The sequence below is a fragment of the Lampetra fluviatilis genome, chromosome 10 (genome assembly GCF_964198595.1).
Source record: "Lampetra fluviatilis chromosome 10, kcLamFluv1.1, whole genome shotgun sequence".
Taxonomy (NCBI): Eukaryota; Metazoa; Chordata; class Hyperoartia; order Petromyzontiformes; family Petromyzontidae; genus Lampetra; species Lampetra fluviatilis.
The window spans coordinates 14945531-14970237 of record NC_136284.1 but is presented as its reverse complement, the minus strand read 5'-3'; the positions used below and the strand labels follow the sequence as shown (position 1 = coordinate 14970237).

Here is a 24707-nt window from a genome sequence, read left to right as displayed (position 1 = left end):
CCCCTCACAGAGCAAAACGTTAATTAATTGTTGTACTTTCTCATAAATAATCGGAATCTTTAAATTGAGCGGTTTCCGATGGGTACGTCTTTAACTATAACAAGTTGAATCAAGCCGTCAACAATTGTAGTTTTTTGCGGGAGAATACTCATTTTTTGAATAGTTAGTGTCTGATCGTAGATTTTACAAAATGTGTAAAAAATCATATCATGTTCATTACATTTATTGTAAACGTTTGCCTGGCGAAGACAGGCTTCATGCGCGTAACAAATGCGACGTGTTAGCCAACAAAACGCACAACACTAAATTATCACGATTGTCGGGAAATGCTCTGCAGTTCTAAACTGCGTTGTTCAGAACCCTCAATTTTAGAACTTGAATTTGTCTTACTGCTTGAAAAGATGTAAAGATCACAAACACTGTCAGGGTGAACCAGTGGCACATGATAACCCTACATTTCTTATGATATACATCTCAACGCAGGTACACAAACCACACTACTATAGACTATACTCGATAGTAACACTGCATTGTACCTAATATTTGTATATATACACACACACAAGGGATGAGATTTGGATGACATTTTTTTGGCGGGATATAATATTTTTTTGTGCCATTTTATTTATTTTTGCTTATTTTTATTTAAATATGTTACAATGTAATCGACTTAAGTACACAGGCACATACAAAAGTTGTTTTCACTTGCCTATATATATTTATTTACATTTCCTCTCGTTGCTGCTTTGGATCGTGGTTGAACCTGGCAGCGGGGACCACACGGCACGTTTCGTCTGTGGAGATGTGAACGGGCAGGTTTGGGTCATTTATCTCCATGAGAGCGAATGAGTCGGACATTGCAATGCGACTATGGATCTAACAATACCTAAATATGGATTAAATGCACACTTTCAAACGGCAGATTCATGCACTTTCAAGTTGTCTTCTAATGGAGAAAGATTATTATCCGAGGCTCCGTCTACGGTTTGTTACACTCGGTGCAGTGTTTACTGCACCGGTTTGGACAATGCAATGAGTTAAATTGAGATAAAGTTGTGAACTACGGACGCCTGATTTAAATAAAACATAGAAAGAATGGAAAACATAACAGCGGGGAAAGATTCAACACTTTGTATTTGAGGGCGATGGCAGCTTTTTTTAATGGTGGCAAAGAATATTGCAGTGGTTAGCGAACTATTTCATGCGGAATGCAGTACTACTGACAACAAAACTAGTCTGAACATTGAGCTAGGCTTTGCCAGTAAATTATTAAAGTATTTGAAGAATAAGGAAAAAATATCACAGAAAAGCAGCAGCTTTGCTTCAGGGGGAACTGACACGTTTTAAAACTCATTGGTGAATACGCAATGCAGTGCCTTGTCACTTTTCTTCAAGGCTAAATTGCAAGTGGCGCAATGACTCTTCGTGCCAGAAGTGACGTACAAGATTCGCAGCTCATCACCCTGCGCATAGAAACCCGCGGTTCCTTCATCGCCTTCCAATGTAACACTCCCTCAGAGCAGCAGCAGAAAGATAGAGCCGTACGGTATGATTATACATTTTCAGGAGTTTGGCTTTCATTGCCGACCATGAAGGCTTTTCTTATATTGCATGTGAACAGGGCTGAGAACTTGACTTAAAGATTTCGTGACTGTAAGAATTCATATTATTTGGGTCTTTCGGTAAAGTCGCGTTGATAGGTTGAAAGAAAATAACAAAAAACTACGACGTTTCGATCGCAACACAAGTGGTCGTCATCAGGAGAGAAAAAAACGTCGTAGCTTTTGGTTATTTTCTTTCAACCTATCTACGTGACTTCACCGAAAGACCCAAAGAATAGGGCTGAGAATGTGAGAGTGATTAAACAGGTTTGGCACATCTTGGACGTGAATCTAACGCAGGGCGAACAATTGAATGCAATGGGTGCACATCGCGGGTGGTCCTGCAGGAGGACAGGGTGCTCCTTCTGGTGAGACTTTGTAAAAGCATGGACAGGCTCAGGTTTTGAAGCCACGAAACCAAATCCCCGGAGCTTAACGATAATGATTGGGAGGCTCTGTCTCAAATGTATGTACACTTTGGTGCTGGCTTTTCGCACGTATGCAAATGATAAGCCACTTTGTTGAGCTCTCATTTGTGGTAGCCAGGTTGCTTTTGATAAATGAGTTAAGGCCCTAGTGGGCTTTGCCTAGTAAGATGGGGATGGTTTAGTTTCATATTTACGGGTTTGGTAATTCGCTTACCTTTCTTGTACTTGGCACTACTATCGTGCTTTAGTATTGTGTTTTTTCTTTTTATTGTAAAAGTCTAATCCGCCCCTACTGGACATCTGTGAAAAAGAGCTTCATAGCTCATCGGATTCCTCCTGCAGTATAAAATACATTCCTGCGGAGGGAGCTGGTAGGAACGTTGCGTTGCTCGGTCAATGGCCAGGGTCAACGGCGGCGTGGTGTATTCCGCAAATATGGCCGACTGTGAGGGCGGGCACAAGCCGGCGTGAGTAGGTTAAACGTTGAGTTGTATAAGAGCACCACGGGGTGACCAGCCCCTCCCCACCCAGCCCCTCCCCACCCTGCCCCACCCCTCCCATTTTTGGATGCACGACGGACGGACGGGCACACTAATCCCCTGTGGGCTGGTGGAACCAGGAGGTTCCTACCAGTAATATTCTGATGATGTACAGCGATTGCCACCAATTGGTCCGACATAATGGGCGGAGTCACCATTCCACGCCAGACGCAGGCGCCAATCAGTAGCTGGAGGTGGAGCAAGGAGAATCAACCACACGTGTGTTGACATCAGTACACGACGATGATCGTCATCATTGTCAGCATACTCTTAATCATTGTCATCATTCTTCATCTATGCCTTCATCATAATCATCTTCGACCTTTGCATCATAACACGTGATGTGTGTATGCGTCCGTTTGGTCACAAATGATCGCGATTCATGAGCAAAGATCTACTCAAAGTTTATGGTGGACTTTCGACCACAAATCTGCTGAATGTAGGTCAAGAATGTCTACAGGGATATGGGTGGAATGGGTTTACCAGACCCACTCGGTGCTCCCCTTAGCGTCATGCCTCAACATATTGACGTGATTCTTTCATTGGCGGGTAGCTTCTGTCAATGCATGAGTCCACAATTACCATTAGTGGAGTACATATGTAACCAAATAAATGCTCAGACAATACGCGTCTTTTCCATATCCATGTCACCGCATAAACAACAAGAGTTTGTGTTTTTTACACATGCCATTGGCCCCACAGCCTTCGAGGAGTAATTTTTTTCAAAAGCATTGTTTAAAATAAGAAAACTTTGGACCAGTTTTGACATTCAGTTTCTTGCCAGAATAGTCATGTTAAGCAATGCTGACTCATTGTATTATCTGCCACAGATGAATTAAAAAAATTGAATGTGGCAGATTTCCTGCCAAAAATGATATGATTGGGGTATCCTGTGTCTGATAAGAATGCACCCTATCCCTTGAGGGTTCAAATCTTTACCAATTAGGTTGCATGTCTCTTCAACGACCGTCCGTAACACTCCCGCTCCAAACCTCCGGCTAGTAACAAGAATATAATAATAATGTCACATTGTAATGCACACCGTATTCGCTCACACTCACAGAGAGACGGAGAATGACTCGACAGGCGAGAGCAGGAACCACGGAGAAGTCAAACAATCACCCAAGATGCGGCGGCCCTCTATGTATATTTGGGTGTTATCGGCCAATTTGTGAGTGTTAACATGTGGGGAGGAAACCGTTGCACCGGCAGCAAACCCACACGTGCGAGGGGGAAACACTCTATCCCAAACAGCTGGAACAGGTGGAGTCTTTCTTTGTTTCTCTTCTGCCTTCTGACAACTGAGGGTATGCCACGTCGGTTATGGCACCTCGCTACCTCCGCAGTGCTGGATTACAAAAGGTGTGTGCCTTCACTGCTTGCCTTGAAGTCGATAAATTATGCAATGCACATGGAATCTTAGTTCCTGAGAGGATGATGCAACCCAACATATAAAGATGTAATATTTGTGCATGGTGTGTTTTTTTTGAGCTGCTGCAGAATATACTGTATATAAATGGAATAAGTTGATACTGTTTGGAACTATATTTAAACCAAATGTACTGTTGAATCAACTACGATCATTGTTTTCATTACAATTGTTGACATTAATACAGGCATAATTGTTCATATGGTACTTTCATGATACATTCTTGGGTATACCTCTATGGGAGTAAAAATTCAGAGTAGCACCGTGCTGCAATAAAACGCGCAGCGTAGTGGTGGGCAATATTCACTGGTGGCCCAGAGTCGGCGTTACAATTCTGCATCCTTGTGTTTGGGGCCAATCTCTCCATGAAGTTTGCAGTGCTCACCTCCCACAAAGTGGCACTCTCGTGAGATGATGAGCAGAGTGGGCTCACGGGTAGAATTTGAAATCCTGACACTCCAATTACGAGGCCTCCTATCTGCCGCGGCACCACCTGGCCAAATAACCTTTAAAAAAGCAATTTCACATTTCGGTTACGTCTTGTAATCTTTTTTTGGACAGTCCTATATCGCGAAATATATTTACTTTAACGTCTCAAAAAGTTTAATGATAAATTATGACTTCTTGAAATAAATCATATTTTTCTAATTATCCACCAACAGCATTTCTCCTCAATCATAACACTGCTTCACGATTACCAAGTTAACATATATTGATCTATCCAACTTCAACTCTTAATAGCTTAGACCCAATTTACCACTCACCGTTATATTATATTTTAGTCGTATTGCTCTCTCTAAATTGCTCTCTCCATCATCATATTTTTTTCTCATTTTAGATATTTTCCTGATTGATTGTGTACAAAATTGCACCAGTCAATCTTTGTGTATTCAGCTTATCATAAATCTGTACTAATGCAATTAACAACATTGATAAATCCACAGACTTCTCTAAGATTATATTAGCTTTAAACAAGTCTCATATTTCCCACATGTTCGAACAATTGTTTTGCCTTTAAACATATGACGCTTTCATTAAATGAAACATTTCATAAGCGACGCGTGTCTGTTATTTGAACAAACTTTATTGAACGATTGGCAAACCTGTAAGTTTTGGCAACATGTATGCAACCGTTACAATAACACTGCACATTTAGCATAATTAGTATTCCGAGGGGTGCTGCCATGGTACAACAGTAAGCACACTGAACTTATTCTGTTAATTCTCTCAATGCGGAAGCTGAAATAACATGGGCATTTTTATGAAACCCTCCAGTGTCCACCCAGCGGTATAAATGCACCACAGTTAGTCAATCGGCAGGTCATGTTTGGTGGGGTGAAATGTGGCTACTACCGCCTCTTCGAATTATAGATGAAATACCTTCCCGAGTAAATCTTTAGAGCTCCCTCTCTACATGAGGCCCTTCCACCAGCAGTTGTGTCAGCATTGTAATAAATTATGACATTGTTTAGTCTGTCTGTTTTTTGTTTAGATTAGTTACTAACTAGAGTCCTCGTATTTTTTTCTATTTATATTGCTGAGCAGCTTATGCTTTTTCACCAACAGGCCAGTGGTTAAAATACCGGGGGTTATGAGTGGAGATGATCATGCAGACACTCCCGCTTTAACTTTTATCCTACCATCTTGCAGCCATATATTTCTGTTGCTGCAATTTAATCTACCGCACATCTAATATTTGAATCACGCACTATTCCATTTAGACGAGCCATTGATTCACAAACTGAACTGTGTATGTTTTTTAATTCAACATTTAGGGTACCACTGAACGACACAGTTTCCTTAACGAGTATAACGAGAGGGAACCATTGGAATAATGTTGGATCCCTAAATTGTAGTTTCATTTAATTATAATTATATTTATTGTTAAGAGTATATATATCTCTATTTAATTATTTGATTTCGTTGAAATCATTTGCTTAATATATATTTTAAACCCTGGTGTTTTCCTGTCGACAGACTCTGGTCCCCGCCACTGGAATGTGAAATTGCAGGGCCGATTCAGGGACACCAGTGGAGATAATCACCGCCTCTTTGCTTGTCTCCTTAAAATGTTACATTTTGTTATTAACTTATTCTCTCCCATGCAAATGAGAAATATCGGGCCAGAATGATCGATTAGGCAAAACAGCCACATTGTAAGGAACCAGTTACTTAACTCCGTTTCTGCAACACATGAATAGTGTCAATGGCTTCTAAAATCGTTGAAGTAAAGGAACTGAAATTAACTTCAATGAAATATTCTCATTGCTATCATAAGCAACCACATCACTCCCAGTGGAGCAATGCAATACAATACAAGCGTTGCTGCCAACGTGGCTGTTTCCAATGGAGAGAAAAAAAAACACCCATCCCGTTCATTAGAGCGCAGTGGAGCATTATGCCATGGCCCTGCGCATGCCTAATTATGAACATTTTCAATTGCTTCCAATCAGTACTGTTTATTCACTTGTGGAATATGATGATGGCTATAAATGCCTCTTTTGTATACCACCATGCTCCCGTGGACTACTGATGCTGGAATGATACGAAGTCTGTGAAATGCTGCCATGATTATATTTACACAACTCTCAGATGGCTGTCGAAAAGCGCTGAGGTATTTTCCAGTAGACAGAATAAAACCTGAAGAAGGGAAGATGTAGCACCTATTGGAGAAACTCAGTCATGGGGCCACACAGTACTTCACATATGCTGTGCAGGTTTGTGAAGGCAGTGTCCTTGAATGGTTCAGATACTACTTACTCCTAATGCTAAGTCAAGAATCAAATTCAGATTGCCGGGTTCAAAGTGCACGGCACTAAGCGCGCTCTACTAACCATGCAGTGACAGTCATACCTTGCCCAGCGCTGTTTTGTGGAACGTGTGTTTCGGCTCCACACGGTTTACCTGGAGAGAGATGTCCGGAACACGGGGGTGATGCTTGGGCTCTACGCGGCTTGACGCTGCTCAGAGCCTCATCTCCACGTCGACAAGCAGTTCGCTTGTAGATTCTGCCGATGATGATCTCATCCCCATCTTCCCTCCCCAACACTCTCATGCGGTCTCGCACCCCGCCAACATCACCGTCAACATCACCGTCACCCATAATAGAGGTTTTTGGGTTCGATCGCGAAACAGGTGGACTTCTTCACAAATCTGGCTGTCGCCTGATGAAGCTAGTTGTAATTACTGGGAAACATCATACTCAGATTGTCAATGTTGTGGCTTGGCTCTCCAACACACCGGTTAGTGCTGTACTAGTGACGAATTGGCACGTTCTGTTTACGTGACAACCCTTCCTAGTTGGCTGTGTCGGGTGGTGGCGGGTTTTAATGACACATTTATATATTTACGCGTTCTAACCCAAAAACCTCTTATAGATGATATTGGTCGCGAAAGCCTGCGTGTTTAAAAACCGCCGTCACCATCACCATCGTCGTTGATTTTAAGTCAAAGAAAAAATGTCAGTTTCACTTTGCTATTTAATTTCATGTTACAATTTTATTTTATTTACCATGTATGTTTTTTGTATGTGTAAGAAATCATGTAGAATTATAAGTTAAACAAAGAGGGAGGGGGTGATCATTTATTTCCTATAATGCCTTTTATTGGTCACATGCGGATTTTCCCAAACACAGCATTTCCCAAGAAATGTCACCCCCGTGTTCGGTGAAGAGGTATTGTACTGTATGACTTGAATAAAAACGAACAACAGAAAAGTAGTTAAATAGAAAAACAAAGCAAGGTTCACTTCGACAAAATTCTCTTACAGTATTTGCAATGAACTTCAAGGTGAAAACTGCAAATGTGGTTGAGTGTATGAAGTCTCCCGAAAACAAGTTTAATATCCCCCACGTTTGCATGCCCATCAAGGGTGCCTTAACATTCCACCCGCGTAGCTATATACTTCATAAGAAAAAAAATTCCCCCCCGATTACATTTTAATCGTACAATTGGTGTCAAGCCAAATACTTTAAAAGAGACCCATTCTGTCAGAGAATGGCTCCGAGATGAAGTCACAGACCGCGTTCTGAAGTCCATGCACTGCTGTACCCTTTACCGACAGCAGGAGGAGAACCTCTGCACGTGCCTCTGTAAAGAGTGAACACATCATCTTCAGTGTTGGACTCTGTCATCATTGGTAACTGATAGCATCAACTCGCAGCGCGTGAGAGCTCGGGTCCATGGTGGTCGTCTCAATTCGTTTTCTCAGTTTCATTTATTTGGTATAGCCCTGTGAGCCATTCGGCTCTTGAATCAGGTGCAACCGCAACAAACAAAAACAAAACATGAAGCAAAAACATGAACAAGAAAACATCTTAAAGTGACTATGTGACTATGTGCAAATAGAAAATCCAGGAAAAGACACTAAATATTCCACAAAAAGCACCGTACACCAACGCAGTGTGCAAACATCCCAGTGGGATGCAAGTCAAACAACAACAACCACAAGACAACTTAGATTAAGGCCATCAGTCTAACTCCGTACTACAACAAACAAACATGGCCAAACCACAAAACCATGGTTTCAACAGTGACGGCTCGGTGATTTGGCACGGCATTCGACGAGTCACTCGGCCACCCTGTTGCTACCTTGTTTACACACTCCGTAAGTCCACTTTCACTGTACAGGGTGCTTCAAAACAACGTGAACACTTCTGAGAATTTGCAACAATACCATGAGAAATGTGCTGCCTCCGGGCTCTGGAGACCACCTGGAGAAGATTCCAGGCACGTGTCGCCAATGGTGGCAAACAAGTGGAGACTCTTTGACTATTTGAAGCTATTAACATGTGTTGCATTGCATTACACTTCCTAATTTTACTCAATTTGCTTTCTACCGTGCGTGTTTATAAGTCCATTCTCTCCTCCGGCCGCTATGGGCAGTATTTCCACACAACTCCCCCTCTGTCCCACCCCACTCTCTAATCTATTTAAGGCCTTGACACAGAGACGTTGTTTTTCTGTGTGCCTATGTTGTGTGTCTCTCTCTCTCTGTTTGTTTCTGTGTAAGTGTATCTCTGCTTGTGTGTCTGTCTGTGTTTATCTGTGTCTATGTTTTGTCTCTCAAATTTAGCAATCTTTGGATGAACTGTTGTGTTGGCCGACTCTCTGTGTTGTATTGCATTATATTTCTAAGTTTACTATGTTCGTTTTGTCATTCATTTGTACCTGATTATGGTTGCTTGTGTTGCAATCGAAACGTCGTATTCTATTATTATTATTATTATTATATTTAATTTATTTCTACGTAACTTTACCGAAAGAACCAAAGAGTAATTCCTGCATTCACGAAAGCTTCGAATCTAGTTTCAACATACATTTGTTATCATGTTACAGTGTATTATCCGTTCTTTAAAAACGATAGTCCCATATAAGTGTTAACATTATTTTTAAGGACCCTGTGCTGCTTTATGCTTATTTTCTACAGTCAACAATATGATTAATGCCATTTATTTCACTGTTAAAATCAAGGAGATCGCCTCTTACCTATCGAGTCAGCGCCTGACCTCGTCAAAAGCAGGTCACTTTATGACGCTTTACAGTAAATTTGCCTGATCCAATTTCGAATTGGACCAGTCGTTCACTCCTGCTGCTCGCTCATTTAATTAAGAGCGGCAGCAGTTTTTGGAGAACTCTGTGGCACCTGTGAATTCTCCTCCCTCGCTCCAGCAAGCGACATCCCGTAATGTCGGGTTAAGCTGTCAGCTGGAAGTGGTGCAGGAGGGCCGAGGCGGTGATGGAGCGTGAACAGCTGGGCTGTGCCTCTGTGCATCCGTCACACTGCCACTCCTCCACTCTAACACATGTCAATGGCATTGTGATTTAATACAAGTCAAGCAAATCTACCTAACAGTTGTTTTGCTTAACTAACACTTATATAAAAAAAAACAATACGCGCAAATCCATTTCTAACAATCATGTTACAGATGTAGTGTGGTAAAATACGCGGTGCGCACTGCTACCCGAGGGCAACCGAGGGCAGGCAGGTGTGCGTGTGCAACGTAAGGTTGCACGTGTAACGTAAGGTTGCGCGTGTAATGTAAGGTTGCACGTGCAACCCGCCACCTCTTTAATTGGAGATTTGGTTGCAGGCAGGGTCGGTCCGGGGTCGTACGCTGGCACCAGAGGTGTTGCCTTGGAGACGTGCGATAAGGAGTGATTGATGGCCTGACAGGCGCCGGCCTGTCGGGCCCTAAAGAGACACAAGGGAGGAGCTGGATAATTGGGAGGTGGATATAAGGGGGTGCGTGAGAGCGGAGCGAGAGTTCGGGTTCTGGGACCAAGGTGAAGACGTCTCGCCGCTGTTGCTCAAGCCAGGGATGGACCTCAATCCTCACGAGTCGCCGGGTGGGTGATGGTTGATCCCCCCCCGCCCGGATCGGACGAGCGAATGGGTCTGAGGGAACGTAGGCGGGGGCAGCGGCGCAGAGGAAGAGCAGCTGGGTGCGAGCTCTGTGCGAGCTGTTGTCTGTGTGCAAGCTCTGTGCGAGCACGTCTGTGTGCAAGCCTGTGTGAGCGCTGCTGTGTGCGAGCTCTGTGTGAGCTGTTGTCTGTGTGCGAGCTCTGTGCGAGCTGTTGTCTGTGTGCAAGCCTCTGTGTGAGCTGTTGTCTGTGTGCAAGCCTCTGTGTGAGCTGTTGTCTGTGTGCAAGCTCTGTGTGAGCACGACTGTGTGCGAGCTCTGTGTGCGAGCTCTGTGTGTGAGCTGCTGTGTGCAAGCTCTGTGTGAGCACGACTGTGGGCGAGCTCTGTGTGTGAGCTGCTGTGTGCAAGCTCTGTGTGAGCACGACTGTGTGCGAGCTCTGTGTAAGCACGACTGTGTGCGAGCTCTGTGTGAGCACGACTGTGTGTGAGCACGACTGTGTGCGAGCTCTGTGTGAGCACGACTGTGTGCGAGCTCTGTGTGAGCTGCTGTGTGCAAGCTCTGTGTGAGCACGACTGTGTGCGAGCTCTGTGTTTGAGCTGCTGTCTGTGTGCGAGCTCTGTGTGAGCACGACTGTGTGCGAGCTCTGTGTGAGCTGCTGTGTGCAAGCTCTGTGTGAGCACGACTGTGTGCGAGCTCTGTGTGTGAGCTGCTGTCTGTGTGCGGAGCTGTGAGTGCGGAGCTGCTGACAGGAAGAGCTGACGCAGGCAGGTCATCGAGGTGTAAAGTAGATAGGGGAAGTTGGTTAACAAAGTGACCGTATAGACAGAGATAGGAGTTCTAGATTTGAAGCTTTCGTGACTGCAAGGATTCATACTCTTAGGTTTTTTCGGTAAAGTCACGTAGGTAAAAATTTATAAAAGTAATAATAGAAATAAAATAATAAATCACGACGTTTCGGAGGCAACAAGTCTCCGTCATCAGGTGGGACCGTCACAGCTAGATTTACCGTATCAAGTGAGGCAAAGATTCCAAGATACAAGTTCTTAAATACAACGCTGTGGGCTCTCGTGATATTGTTTTTTCCGAGACCAAGGTGCTCTGCAAACCCTCTGGCTACCATCAAAGGTTTGTACACGAACCCATCCAAATATACAAACACAGACATAATTTCAACCGTGATGATGGGTACAAACTGAGTAATCATTGGAAAGATGTTATTAACCATGCAAAAGTATTTAACTACACATTTTTGGACCATCTTATTTGACAGGTACTATTTTACTTTACCGAGTGTTAACATCCTCAGCGTTTAACAGCACTCTCCTTTTTTGTATTTGGATGGCCACCAACACTGGGTAAAACAACATGTGCAGTGTCGTTCTCTTCCAGCACCATGTGCACCTCTCTTCTAGCACCATGTGCACCTTTTAGCCCTGCCTCCCCCCCCCCCAATACGTTCCATTCATTGGCTACCACACTCAGATAAGCTCCTCCCCCCCTCCTCCCCCCTTAACTTGTATTTAAGAACTTGTATCTTGGAATCTTTGCCTCACTTGATACAGTAAATCTAGCTGTGACGGTCCCACCTGATGACGGAGACTTGTGTTGCCTCCGAAACGTCGTTATTTATTATTTTATTTCTATTATTACTTTTATTAATTTTTAATTAAATTTTTACCTACGTGACTTTACCGAAAAAACCTAAGAGTATGGAGATAGGAGTGCCTACAACTGGTGCAAGAGAGAGTAATAAAGTGTAAGCAGGTGACCTGGAACAACGTGTCCGACTGAGTGATTCTACACGACACTACACAGATAAGGCAATCCCTAATTTCACTGTTGCCCCCAAATTATACATTGAGGGCACACTTTGCATATCCCTAGCATGGCTATTTACAGCAGTTTTTTGTGTGAACTAAAAGCCAATGATTTACGGGGTTTTCCACGAGTTCGCACCAAACACTGCCGTTCAATAATCACGAAATTGCCAGGAATTACCAGCCCCTGGGCTGGTAAGGCGGGCGTTGCCAGGGTGATGTGGATCTCATACATTTCCCAGATACACCGGCAACGCCTCCCTGCGCCTGTACAAATCCCCGGGGCGAGCTGCATCCCCACCGGCTTAGCTGCCACGAGGACTTCACACCGCCAGTGAGCACCGGCCAGGGCGCAAGAGAGGGGTGGTGGCACAAGCGGTGTGGGCAACACGTGAGCGTTCCACGGACACGCTCCGAGCTTGCGTTCACGATCGCCGCAAGCCCTGGATCCACTGCCTCCCCCACCCGCGCCCTCCCGGGCTCCCGCAGCCGGTCGCTGCTTCTGAAACGGCGTCGCCAGCCGGGGCACGACAAGGAGCGAGTTGCTGCCACGATGACGAGAGGCAGCATTGTTGTACAGCCATCCACCCCCCAACCTGCCATCCACCCCCCCACCCCTATCCACCCCCCCACCTGCCATCCACCCCCCATCCCAGCCATCCACCCCCCAACCTGCCATCCATCCGCTCACCCATCCACCCCCCCACCCAGCCATCCACCCCCCATCCCAGCCATCCACCCCCCATCCACCCCCCAACCTGCTTTCCATCCATCCCCCCACCCATCCACCCTCCACCCAGCCATCCCATCCCACCCACCCCCCCATGTCATCGCATCAGTGAGCGCGGGGCCATGGGGCTCCACCCCCCCGCCACGTGTGATTGGTAGCCTGTGACGTCACAGAGAGGAACTATTCACTCGACTGGATGTCACGGGGGGGGGGGGGGGCATTTTGTGAATTGTCTGTCTAAATAAATGTTCCTGCAGTAGAATCCTGCAATTATGAACTAATTGCGTGTCATCACCCTCCTTGCGTCGCTGTCGCTTTCACCTGCCCACCCAGCTGCTCTGGTGGGCCCTTACCCGGTGGAATAAAAATCGTTTCGTTCTCGGCACACGAGAGTCGATCGGCAGATGGCACGCAGTGGGAACAAGTGTGGTGGGTACTCACACCTCTTCCAAGACGTCTGGCCAGAATGCGTCGAAGAGGAGGCCAACCACCTATAGAGAAGCTTTCTAGAACTCCCTTTAATGGGTGCCCTTCTCCCAGCAGTGGTGTGAGTAAGCAATTGCGGGGCTGCCCCTGTAGCCTTCGCCGAATGCACACTTGGATGTAAATCCAGAAGCGACCCGGCCACAAATGATTGCTCAACGAAGTGGCTTATCACGTGGAAACGTATAGCAGCCAAATACTCTAAACGCGTGTTTATGAATATGGAGGGATAAAAAACGGAGGACCCGGATAAAAAAATCCACGCGACTACAGTGAGAGAGACACGCAAACTCCAGATATGCCTCGCCACTGCGGGGAGGTTTTTGCTGTACTGCTGGGAGCACACAGAGGCGGTGGTTTTAATAAATGTGTGCGTGGGTTATAAACTGCCTTGCCCAGAGATCAAATCGAAGCAGCCATCGCTGCATTGTCAATCCAGCGTGCAAACAATTACAGCCACTGCAGCGTCAATGCTCATGTGAACTTTAATATGAGCATCTTTTCTCGTGTTGTGCTTGCCTGAATTTAGTTAACGTTTGACGTTACTTCTGAAACTTTCCCAGGTAATTAAAATCTACGCATCAACAATGTGCACGGGATGTCGAAGCAATTCCACACAGCATTTATTTATTCACGGTGCACGTTAATATTAAACATTTAGAAAGTGCTCACGTAATTACGACAATTAGAAATGATTTATTTGTTCTTTACATTTTTAATTATTTATGTGCTAATAGCATTGCAACCATTATGCTAATTCTATTACACATGGAGATATGTATTATTCAAATAGTGGTTATTTTTAATGTTTTACCCCACTCACCTCTTGGAAACCAGCCCGTGGTAAGAGCAGCGTGGCGAGAGTTAACGTTGCAGCTCATGACTTCATTGTACCTGCTCATGACTATTCATTGTAACTGCACGAACAACCTTCAAATCGCAGCATTTCAATGTGTGGCTTTGTGCATAATTATACCTGTGCTAATTTATGATTTTACTTTGGATTTTTTTTTAATCATCATTACCGTACAAACATAACATGCATAATAATCGCCATCACGAATAAGCATACATCTCTCATAAATAATTAGTTTCACAACTTACCTCATTTCAATAAACACCCTCTGGTACGGACATATCTGTCTTCAGCGAAGGTCATCTATGATGTGATAAATAATTACATCACGTGAAGATATTTTCGCCTCGTAATTTAAAGTGCTACACCCATTTTTTTCATATAAGTGCTTCCAGTTGAGTGCATTTCATACTTTATAATGCACATACGGACATTTATAACCCACTTTCAATTCTACTGAACTGAATATATAGCGCGTTTGCAATACATAACAGATGTTTAAAATAAATAATACAAGGCATTGTGAATAATGGTTTCGGTGAAGGCTTTCCCTCACGGTTCAGTGTTGCTTCCACCCACCGCACACTCGTGCCACGGGAACTTCTGCCATCGCCCCATCTCTGTGGCGGCCTCCCTCCCCAACGTCAATCCTCTCCTCTGGCTTCCGTTTGGTGCCACGGGGTTGTCTGCCCATTGTTTGTGGCCATGCTGGTCAGTGCGGGTTGGTGCACGGGATATCGCAGAACTGATTCCGTCACGACTCACCACTAATGTTAACCACGGCCTGAACTCAGCTGGTTAGCCGTTGTGCCACCTCATCGCCCACAGTCGTGCGCGTTTCGAGTGTGGTATTATTGTGGGCGTGCGAGTGTGCTCTGCATGCGACTGCATTTCGCGTTCAATAATTGAGTGAGATCATGCCACGTTTGGAAAAGCCGTGGCTTGGGGCCATACTTTGTTATGTAGTTCATGAAATTGTTCCATTTCGCACTAAATGTCAGCAAACCAAACTTTGCTGTGTGAATAGTTTCCATCAATCAGCGTCTGTGCCGCTATAAGGTGCACGCGTACGTTTACAAATGGTTGCTCGCAGGCGATGGGATTCAAGAAGTAATTTTCTGAGAGTGATGTGCATGCTGAATCATGAGTGGCTACTTTAAAGGTTGCCTCCATCAAACCTATTCAGTTTTCCAATGGTCAGGAGCATCATGATGTATTTCTCGCATTCGTCAGTTTCTCGTAAAAAATCATCTTATCGCGATTTAAATACCGCGTGGTGTTTTGGGAAAAATATGCTTTTTGAATTATAAAATGAAAGGATGCTCTAGATATATATTACCGCATTCATACAAAGGTGGGGAATGCACTCACACATATCCTGAAATCCATTCTTGATTCTCAATTATTTAAGAATCTGTTCTTTCTTTTTTGTCTCGTTTTTATCATCGCATTTGCATTGTCTGCAATGTTGGTGTCGTCCGTACCGCCTCTTCTGTTAAAGACGTTTTCTATGGCAGATACTCCATTAAAATTCAATGCAAAATGGATTGAGATTTTAACGTGGAAATCACCATGGAAAGAATCGTAATTTATGCAAGAATCGTCCAGGACAGGATCATAGGAATTGAATGCAAATTTTTGCAGAAATTGTTCCGGATCTAATCAGAACATGTACAACACTCAAGCAGCTTATGGTCGTGTATTGCATAGCTGCAGACTGCTATGAACAATCGCAGTGTTCAGGAAAGTCAAGCCGGAGCACACCAGCATCTTAACATGTCATTTAAACCACAGCAAGATCACGTCATTATCAGTCTGAGCCAGCCCCACCGTCACATTTGGTTTAAGCGGACATCTCCCGTCGAGGGGAGTCGGGGGACAGTTATGCGTGGAGCTCAATTTCCAATCTGACCCAACGAACCCACCGCATTTCAGATAGCCGTGCAGATGGGCATTCAAAATTCGCATTTGCGGAGCTTAAGTGGGGTGGAGGTGACATGCGGCTGTAGATTGAGCCAAGTGAGATGTATCAGTCAAGGCAAATGTTTCTGTACATGCTTTGCTCACTTGTGAGTGTATTTACCGCATTTCAAGGCCCGTTTTCAGATTGATTTGCGATTTCTATGTCTGTGGAACTGTTGGTAAATGCCCACGTATCTCATGGCGCTGTGAAACTTTTTGAAAGAAAAAAAAATCGTGCAAAGAGCGTTCGCGTGATTAACGGAGTTAGAGAAATCTGAACAACAACAACAGCAGCAACAACAGCAGCAGCAGCAGCACAATGTGTGGGTCCAGAGCGCACACAACGCGTGCCGGTGCGAGAGCCCCAGGTGCGACAACTTTCGTGATTTCCAAAGAAGTGTGTTGTTGTTGTTGTTGCTGCCGTTCTTGTGGGATGGATCGACGTTGACGACAACATGTGCACGATCGCACCATCATTATGGTGATGGAGTCAAACTGTTGGCTAATGTAAAAAGTTCAGCCATTAAGCGATGTTACGCCAATAAATAGCATGTGCATTGACTTGTCAGAACACTGCGCTTTTGAGAGCCGAGCAAAGTACATGAAACGCGGCGTGCTTGACATGGAATAGCATGCATCACATTAACCTCTGCTGCTCTGTGGCTCTGAGCGAAGTTTCATCTACTTTGCTAATGCACCCTATTTGAATTCACGGTAATGGTGTACAGTAAGAGGGCGTATAGAACAGTGCAGCTGATGCGAGGTTAATGCAACACAAATCTAGCACTGTGGGCCGATGGACATCGCATAGCGCAATTTAACATAGCAAAACATACCATTACTACCGTCAGGTTTGTGGCTGTAGTTTTGGCTCGAGTCAACGTTGACATTAACATGATGATGGCGCATGCCGTTTGTCATCCACGCCTCACTATCTCGTTAATCTGTCAGTTGGCACTAGCATACTCTGACGATATCCCACCGTTGGCTGTATGCCTTTCCTTGATCACTTGTTTTTGGATGCCAACTCGATGCCCACTCGGGTGTTGCTCGCAGAAGGGGGAGCGGTGGTTTCTGGTGTTATTCATGGACGATTTTTTTTAAATTGTACTCTTTCAAATGCACTTCTGTGGCCGTCTGGAACGCTCGTTCCGATTACCATGGTTGGATATGTACGGTGTGAAAAAAGTGTAGCATTCACACACACGCTTACCGCCACCGCCAGCCCCCACCACTGCCTCAAACACGCGATGGCAGCAAGTCCTGGACATTGCACGCAATTTCCATGCCACATCAACTGTGACGTTGGCTTGCGATGGATGATTATATCTACAATAATCAAACACTAACACAGACAAGCAAATAGCTGTTGGCCAGGTCTGGCAGCACAGCTGCAAAGCAGTATTACAGTAGGTTATGCATGTATGTTGAACTTCTTTCACACCGTACATATCCAACGGTGCGAATTGGAGGTGCCGCAGGAGCGCATCTGAAAGCGTGCGATGCGGTGACCGTTTTTGCTCGACTACTGGCAACAAATCCACTAGGACCGTGAACATTGGAAAGCTGCCGATGTAACACCCAACGATGTAACACCCAACGATGTAACACCCAACGATGTAACACCCAACGATGTAACACCCAACGATGTAACACCCAACAATGTAACACCCAACGTTGTAACACCCAACGATGTAACACCCAACGATGTAACACCCAACGATGTAACACCCAACGTTGTAACACCCAACGATGTAACACCCAACGATGTAACACCCAACGATGTAACACCCAACGATGTAACACCCAACGATGTAACACCCAACGATGTAACACCCAACGATGTAACACCCAACGATGTAACACCCAACAATGTAACACCCAACGATGTAACACCCAACGATGTAACACCCAACAATGTAACACCCAACGTTGTAACACCCAACGATGTAACACCCAACGATGTAACACCCAACGATGTAACACCCAACGTTGTAACACCCAACGATGTAACACCCAACGATGTAACACCCAACGATGTAACACCCAACGATGTAACACCCAACGATGTAACACCCAACGATGTAACACCCAACGATGTAACACCCAACGATGTAACACCCAACGTTGTAACACCCAACGATGTAACACCCAACGATGTAACACCCAACGTTGTAACACCCAACGATGTAACACCCAACGATGTAACACCCAACGATGTAACACCCAACGATGTAACACCCAACGATGTAACACCCAACGTTGTAACACCCAACGATGTAACACCCAACGATGTAACACCCAACGATGTAACACCCAACGATGTAACACCCAACGATGTAACACCCAACGATGTAACACCCAACGATGTAACACCCAACGATGTAACACCCAACGATGTAACACCCAACGATGTAACACCCAACGATGTAACACCCAACGATGTAACACCCAACGTTGTAACACCCAACGTTGTAACACCCAACGATGTAACACCCAACGATGTAACACCCAACGATGTAACACCCAACGTTGTAACACCCAACGATGTAACACCCAACGATGTAACACCCAACGTTGTAACACCCAACGATGTAACACCCAACGTTGTAACACCCAACGATGTAACACCCAACGATGTAACACCCAACGATGTAACACCCAACGTTGTAACACCCAACGATGTAACACCCAACGTTGTAACACCCAACGATGTAACACCCAACGATGTAACACCCAACGATGTAACACCCAACGATGTAACACCCAACGATGTAACACCCAACGATGTAACACCCAACGATGTAACACCCAACGATGTAACACCCAACGATGTAACACCCAACGATGTAACACCCAACGATGTAACACCCAACGATGTAACACCCAACGATGTAACACCCAACGTTGTAACACCCAACGATGTAACACCCAACGATGTAACACCCAACGTTGTAACACCCAACGATGTAACACCCAACGATGTAACACCCAACGATGTAACACCCAACGTTGTAACACCCAACGATGTAACACCCAACGTTGTAACACCCAACGATGTAACACCCAACGATGTAACACCCAACGATGTAACACCCAACGTTGTAACACCCAACGATGTAACACCCAACGATGTAACACCCAACGATGTAACACCCAACGTTGTAACACCCAACGATGTAACACCCAACGATGTAACACCCAACGATGTAACACCCAACGATGTAACACCCAACGTTGTAACACCCAACGATGTAACACCCAACGATGTAACACCCAACGATGTAACACCCAACGATGTAACACCCAACGATGTAACACCCAACGTTGTAACACCCAACGATGTAACACCCAACGATGTAACACCCAACGTTGTAACACCCAACGTTGTAACACCCAACGTTGTAACACCCAACGATGTAACACCCAACGATGTAACACCCAACGATGTAACACCCAACGTTGTAACACCCAACGTTGTAACACCCAACGTTGTAACACCCAACGATGTAACACCCAACGATGTAACACCCAACGATGTAACACCCAACGATGTAACACCCAACGATGTAACACCCAACGATGTAACACCCAACGATGTAACACCCAACGATGTAACACCCAACGATGTAACACCCAACGATGTAACACCCAACGATGTAACGATGCTCCTGCCTCTTGTACTCGTGCCAGCCGTCCCCGTGCGAGCGTTGCCGGTGCGAGTCCAACGGGGAGGTGGCGTGCGTGGTGGCCGAGTGCTCCGACCCGGAGTGCGTGAACCCCCTGTACGAGCCCGAACAGTGCTGCCCCATCTGCAAAAATGGTAAGGACGTTGAAGAGTGCAGGCCTGCAATTGCTTTCTCATGAAATAACGAAACTCTTAAACCATTTATATTTGACCATGTAAGGCCCACTGAGCTATATAGCTCTATTTCAGAAGCAACTTGGCTATCACAAATGATAGCCCAACGAAGTGGCTTATCACGTGCAAATGCGTAGCAGGCAAATACTACATTTGGAGGGGAAAATCCGAGGACCCGAAAAAAATTCCACACGACCACGGAGAGAACATGCAAACTCCAAATATACAGGTGTACACGGTTAGAATCGAACCCACGCCCTCCTGCATTAGCAGGCGAGTGAATTAACATCTGACCACCGCGGCGCTCATGCCGCTGCTGATGGAAGAGCCTCACTTCGAGGGAGTTCTCCAGAGCCCTTCCAGAGGCGTCTTGGGCCGATTCTTCCACAGCGACCTGACAACTTGGAACACAGATTTTCTATTTCAGCAGGAAGAGCCCGAAATGCTGTGAGACTCTAATTCACGAGTCGGAGTAACCACACTTTACCCCACTACGCGTGATAGAAGCACGGAGAATTAAGATGTTGCCAATAACATTGTAACCGTTTCGCACTCTACTGTCCATGTTTACACTCAGAGCGTGGGCCACCGAGATTCACTCCCTGTAACGTTACACGCGAATGTTCTACAGATGTTTAATCTGTTGAAGTACGTTGAGGTTTAACAGTTTGCTTTCTATAATAAAAGTGCATATAATCGATGAACAGTGCACCAATAGCTGAACCACATCTCAACTATGTCGTCTTCTCACTATTCCTTTATGATTTAAGGCAGAAAGAGGGTTGGGCAAATGTCTGATTCGTATCGAAATCATGAACTTTACAAAGGATGACTTTACCTGTGTTTAGTTTGTTGTGCTTTCCCCTGCACCTCCCATTAGCACGGTTAGTTATGTACGGTGCGGAGGAAGTTCAACAGACATGCTTACCTCGAATACAACACGATGAACAGGTGGTCTTCTTTCGATTTAAAGCTTTCGTGACTGCAGGGATTCATCTTCTTGGTTCTTTCGGTAAAGTCACGTAGAAGGGAAGTAATAAAATAATAAAAATAAAACATAATAAAATATTATATTATATTATTTTATTATGTTTTATTTTTATTATTTTATTACTTCCCTTCTACGTGACTTTACCGAAATAACCAAGAAGAGGTGGTCTCTATAAAATCACAATTCCCACCGACCCCTCATGAGTGGTGGCGATTGAGTTCGACCTCCGTGGATCGTCGAGTGGTTTTGTTTGGTGGTGTAATGGATGCAATGCATCCACACGCTTTACACACTACTCAATTTTTCAAGCCATTATTGTAATAACATTTTACAGAGTCTTTACTGGTAATTACTTTCACTTAGTTGCCTTAATTAACAATGTAAATGGAACAATTATGTGTACTCAACTGCCCACTGCACAAATGCTTCTCATGTTCACACCCCAAGTTTAATAGTGTGCTAAATTCCAATGGTTGAAGTCCCCACAGTGCAGGTGGCACACGCATTACAGAGGCCCTTCAGCAAACCGCCATCTCGTGCAATGCCAAGAGACATGCATAGAGACAGTTGGTACTCAATTACTGCCGTTTAATTGCTTGGTTGCATGCCACCAACACCATTCGGAGCCAGCCTTCTGACATCCAGAAGTGTACATCTGCTTCCATGCTAATTTCCATCACCAATAGAGTCCACCGAGCTACATAATGTTTTAAACAAAAGAAGAACAATCACGCATGCATAGATTCTGTAATGTTTTCCAATACTTACTCAGAAGTATTAAGATTACGTTCCAAGCGGGATCACATCACACATGATGACACCATTGCATGATGTCACACTTAATGACATCATCCGATTGGCTGTAAACGCAAACACGTTTAGCACAGGGTTTTTTTAATCACCAGATTTTGAACATCACTTTTATCAATGTGCCCAATTTTCTACTGGGAAAGTCCATAACAAAAACACACCTTCATACTCGAGTTTTACTCCTACTGGGTCAAGTTGTCATGACCCTGCCCCATTTATAGACACAGACGTACAGATAGACAAAGCTAATGCAGATTAACACGTAAGCTTTCGCGACCAATATTATTCATAATAAACGTTTTTGGGTTAAATCGCGTTATTTATAAATGTGTCGTAATCCTCCACCACCCGACACGGCCAATCAGCAAAAAAGTGTCACGTTGACAAAAGACAAATAGTTCACACTACTTTAGCCCACCGGTGTGTTGAAGAGTGAATCCACAACATTTTCAATTTTTGAGTACGACGTTTCGCTGCTAATTACATCCAGCATCATCGGACAATTCGCCAGAGCTCATGCATTCACGATTTCAACCTAACATCGCTGAACACCGCTGCACAACAACAACAACACAGGAAGGCAGGAGCTGGCCCACTGCTCGCCGCTAAGCAGGCGAGGCACGAGAATCAGCAAATGGAGGGAGAACGTGGCTTGGCAGTCCGGAGCGACGCTGCTGAAAACAGGAGGTTTCGTTGAATGTTTTCGTTGAATGTTTTCGTCGCCAAATGCTGTACGCGAACCGGACAGACCTGACACGTGGTACAGACACTTTTCCCAGGCACACGAGAAAAATATGCCGTTTACATGATGCAATTTTCTACGTATTAACCATCCTAGTGGAGTCAGGTGTATGCGTTCACAAAATACACTTGATACACAGCAGTGGATCTTTTGACCTATTAACCATACACCTTGAAGCACCGGACCAGATATGATCAATGCATGAAGTCAGAATTGTATTAAATAATAACCTAGAAGTGGAAGTTGGTGACAAGACAGTCAATATATTGATTCTTAAATGTGTATATGGAATGTGCTTTCAAGTGTAAAATGTATCTTTATAGTGTAGTTATTTTTTTCGTGCATTTATACTCTATATTATTATGTTGCTGTATTTTAGGTAGTTTTTTACCTGCACATTTTTTCAGAATTTATATTTGTATTGAAACCTTTTAACAAAGTGAACAGAGTTGCGAGTACATTCCTAGGATATACAGTACCAATAGATATTTGGATATCAAATCCTATCAATCATCCTGTTTTCTTATCATCCTGGTGTGCTTTCAAAAACTTCCCGAGGCATAAACATGTTGATGTGCTCTCCAGTTGTGTACCACCAACGGATATCTTCCACTTTCTCGCGAGCTTGGTGTAAGTTTCGATTTTCTCCTAATTATCTTGAGCCCAACATTGCAGCCGAGAGCAGCTTCACCTTTCAGTTAACCGCACACCTCCACAGTGTCTCTTTTAGAACGTGCAGTAGGAAAGGTAACATAACTAGATGGGACATACATGTTATGATGAGATGAACCAAAAATCATATACACATATTGCTCACCTTTCACAGTTAAGCCCTAATAAATTCAGAATATAATGTATCTATTTAGTAAAAAAAAAAATCTATGTTTTGAGACAGTATTTGAAATCATGCTCAAAAGAAAATTGTTTCCATGTTCATATCACTTGTGAAAGAAATTTTGTTCCAAGATATAAATACAATGTTTATTTATAAACCGACTTGCAGACTTATTGAGATGGGATAACACCACATTCCTTACAAAGAACGTTGTACCAACGTTTACACGACTTCTTTCAGCCAAGAGAGTAACTTACCGAGCATAGTATTGCGTCATGAAAGGCATTGTGCTGTTTTTGTGTTCTCCATGTTTCCCAACCCGCTGCTTCGTCTCCGCATTGTGAAGGTGGGAACTGCTACGCCGGCACGCGCATCATCCCAGCCGGCCGCGAGGTGAAGGTGGATTCGTGCACCGTGTGCATCTGTCCGAGTCCTGGCGGAGGTGGCCACTCAGACCGCCAAGCCACGTGTGTCAAGCGCGAGTGTCAACGCAGCTAGCCCTGGCTGGCTGCCCATTGCCAACAGTAGATGCTGCAAAGAATAACATCCCCCATGCTTTGCATTTGCATTGAAATGTAATGGAATATTTCTGTTTGGGGGGGGGGGGGGGGGGGTGATTTGTGTGCAATTCAGTGGCCTCCAGGGGCCAATACTTTAGGGATACTAATGAGGTGCATTTTAAGCGGCAAAACTTTAATGGGAGCGATTTCTCTCCATCGCCAATAATAGTGGAATAATTTTGGATGTTTTCATGATTATAACATCCCAAAATATACACTTCTCTAAAACACAACGAGGTCCTGTCACCTCAGGTGGTATTGACAAGTTTCATATGTGTTTCAGGTCTATCGAGCATATGTGGAATTTGAGTGTTCACCTTGCACGTTTATACTTTTCCCTGCAGGACTAATTTCCTTCCAAGTGCTAAAATGCTGACCACGGGAATTGGCAGAATATCATTTTCAATTCTTGCGAAATTGCCTCCAAGATTCAGTTCGGCTTTTCAGATAAACATACAATTTAAATGAAGGCATTTACCGCTTTAATTCTATAGTTTTTAGTTCTGCAATGGTTTACCCATTAAAAAATTGTTTAAGTACCCAATTAAAATAATTGAAAGTCTGGCAAGCTAGCACCATTTGAGACGAGGCTCAAAAGAAAGCTGTCTCTGGTGTGGACCAATCAGTTTCAAGCACAATGCATATATTATCAGTTTGTTTTCTGTTTGCATTTTGACCACAAGTATTGTGGTTAATG

General features: G+C 44.4%; 1 protein-coding gene across 1 annotated transcript in view; it reads left to right on the top strand.

The window, feature by feature from the left end:
• The window catches only part of LOC144934616 (von Willebrand factor C domain-containing protein 2-like), a 28308-nt gene extending 4260 nt beyond the window's left edge, over positions 1-24048 (top strand). Inside the window, exons 2-3 of the mRNA XM_078860624.1 lie at positions 19904-20033; positions 23797-24048. Coding sequence (XP_078716750.1) covers positions 19904-20033; positions 23797-23948 — 282 coding nt within the window. The 3' untranslated portion in view covers positions 23949-24048. The remainder of the gene's footprint in view (positions 1-19903; positions 20034-23796) is intronic.
• The last annotated feature ends 659 nt before the right edge of the window (positions 24049-24707 follow it).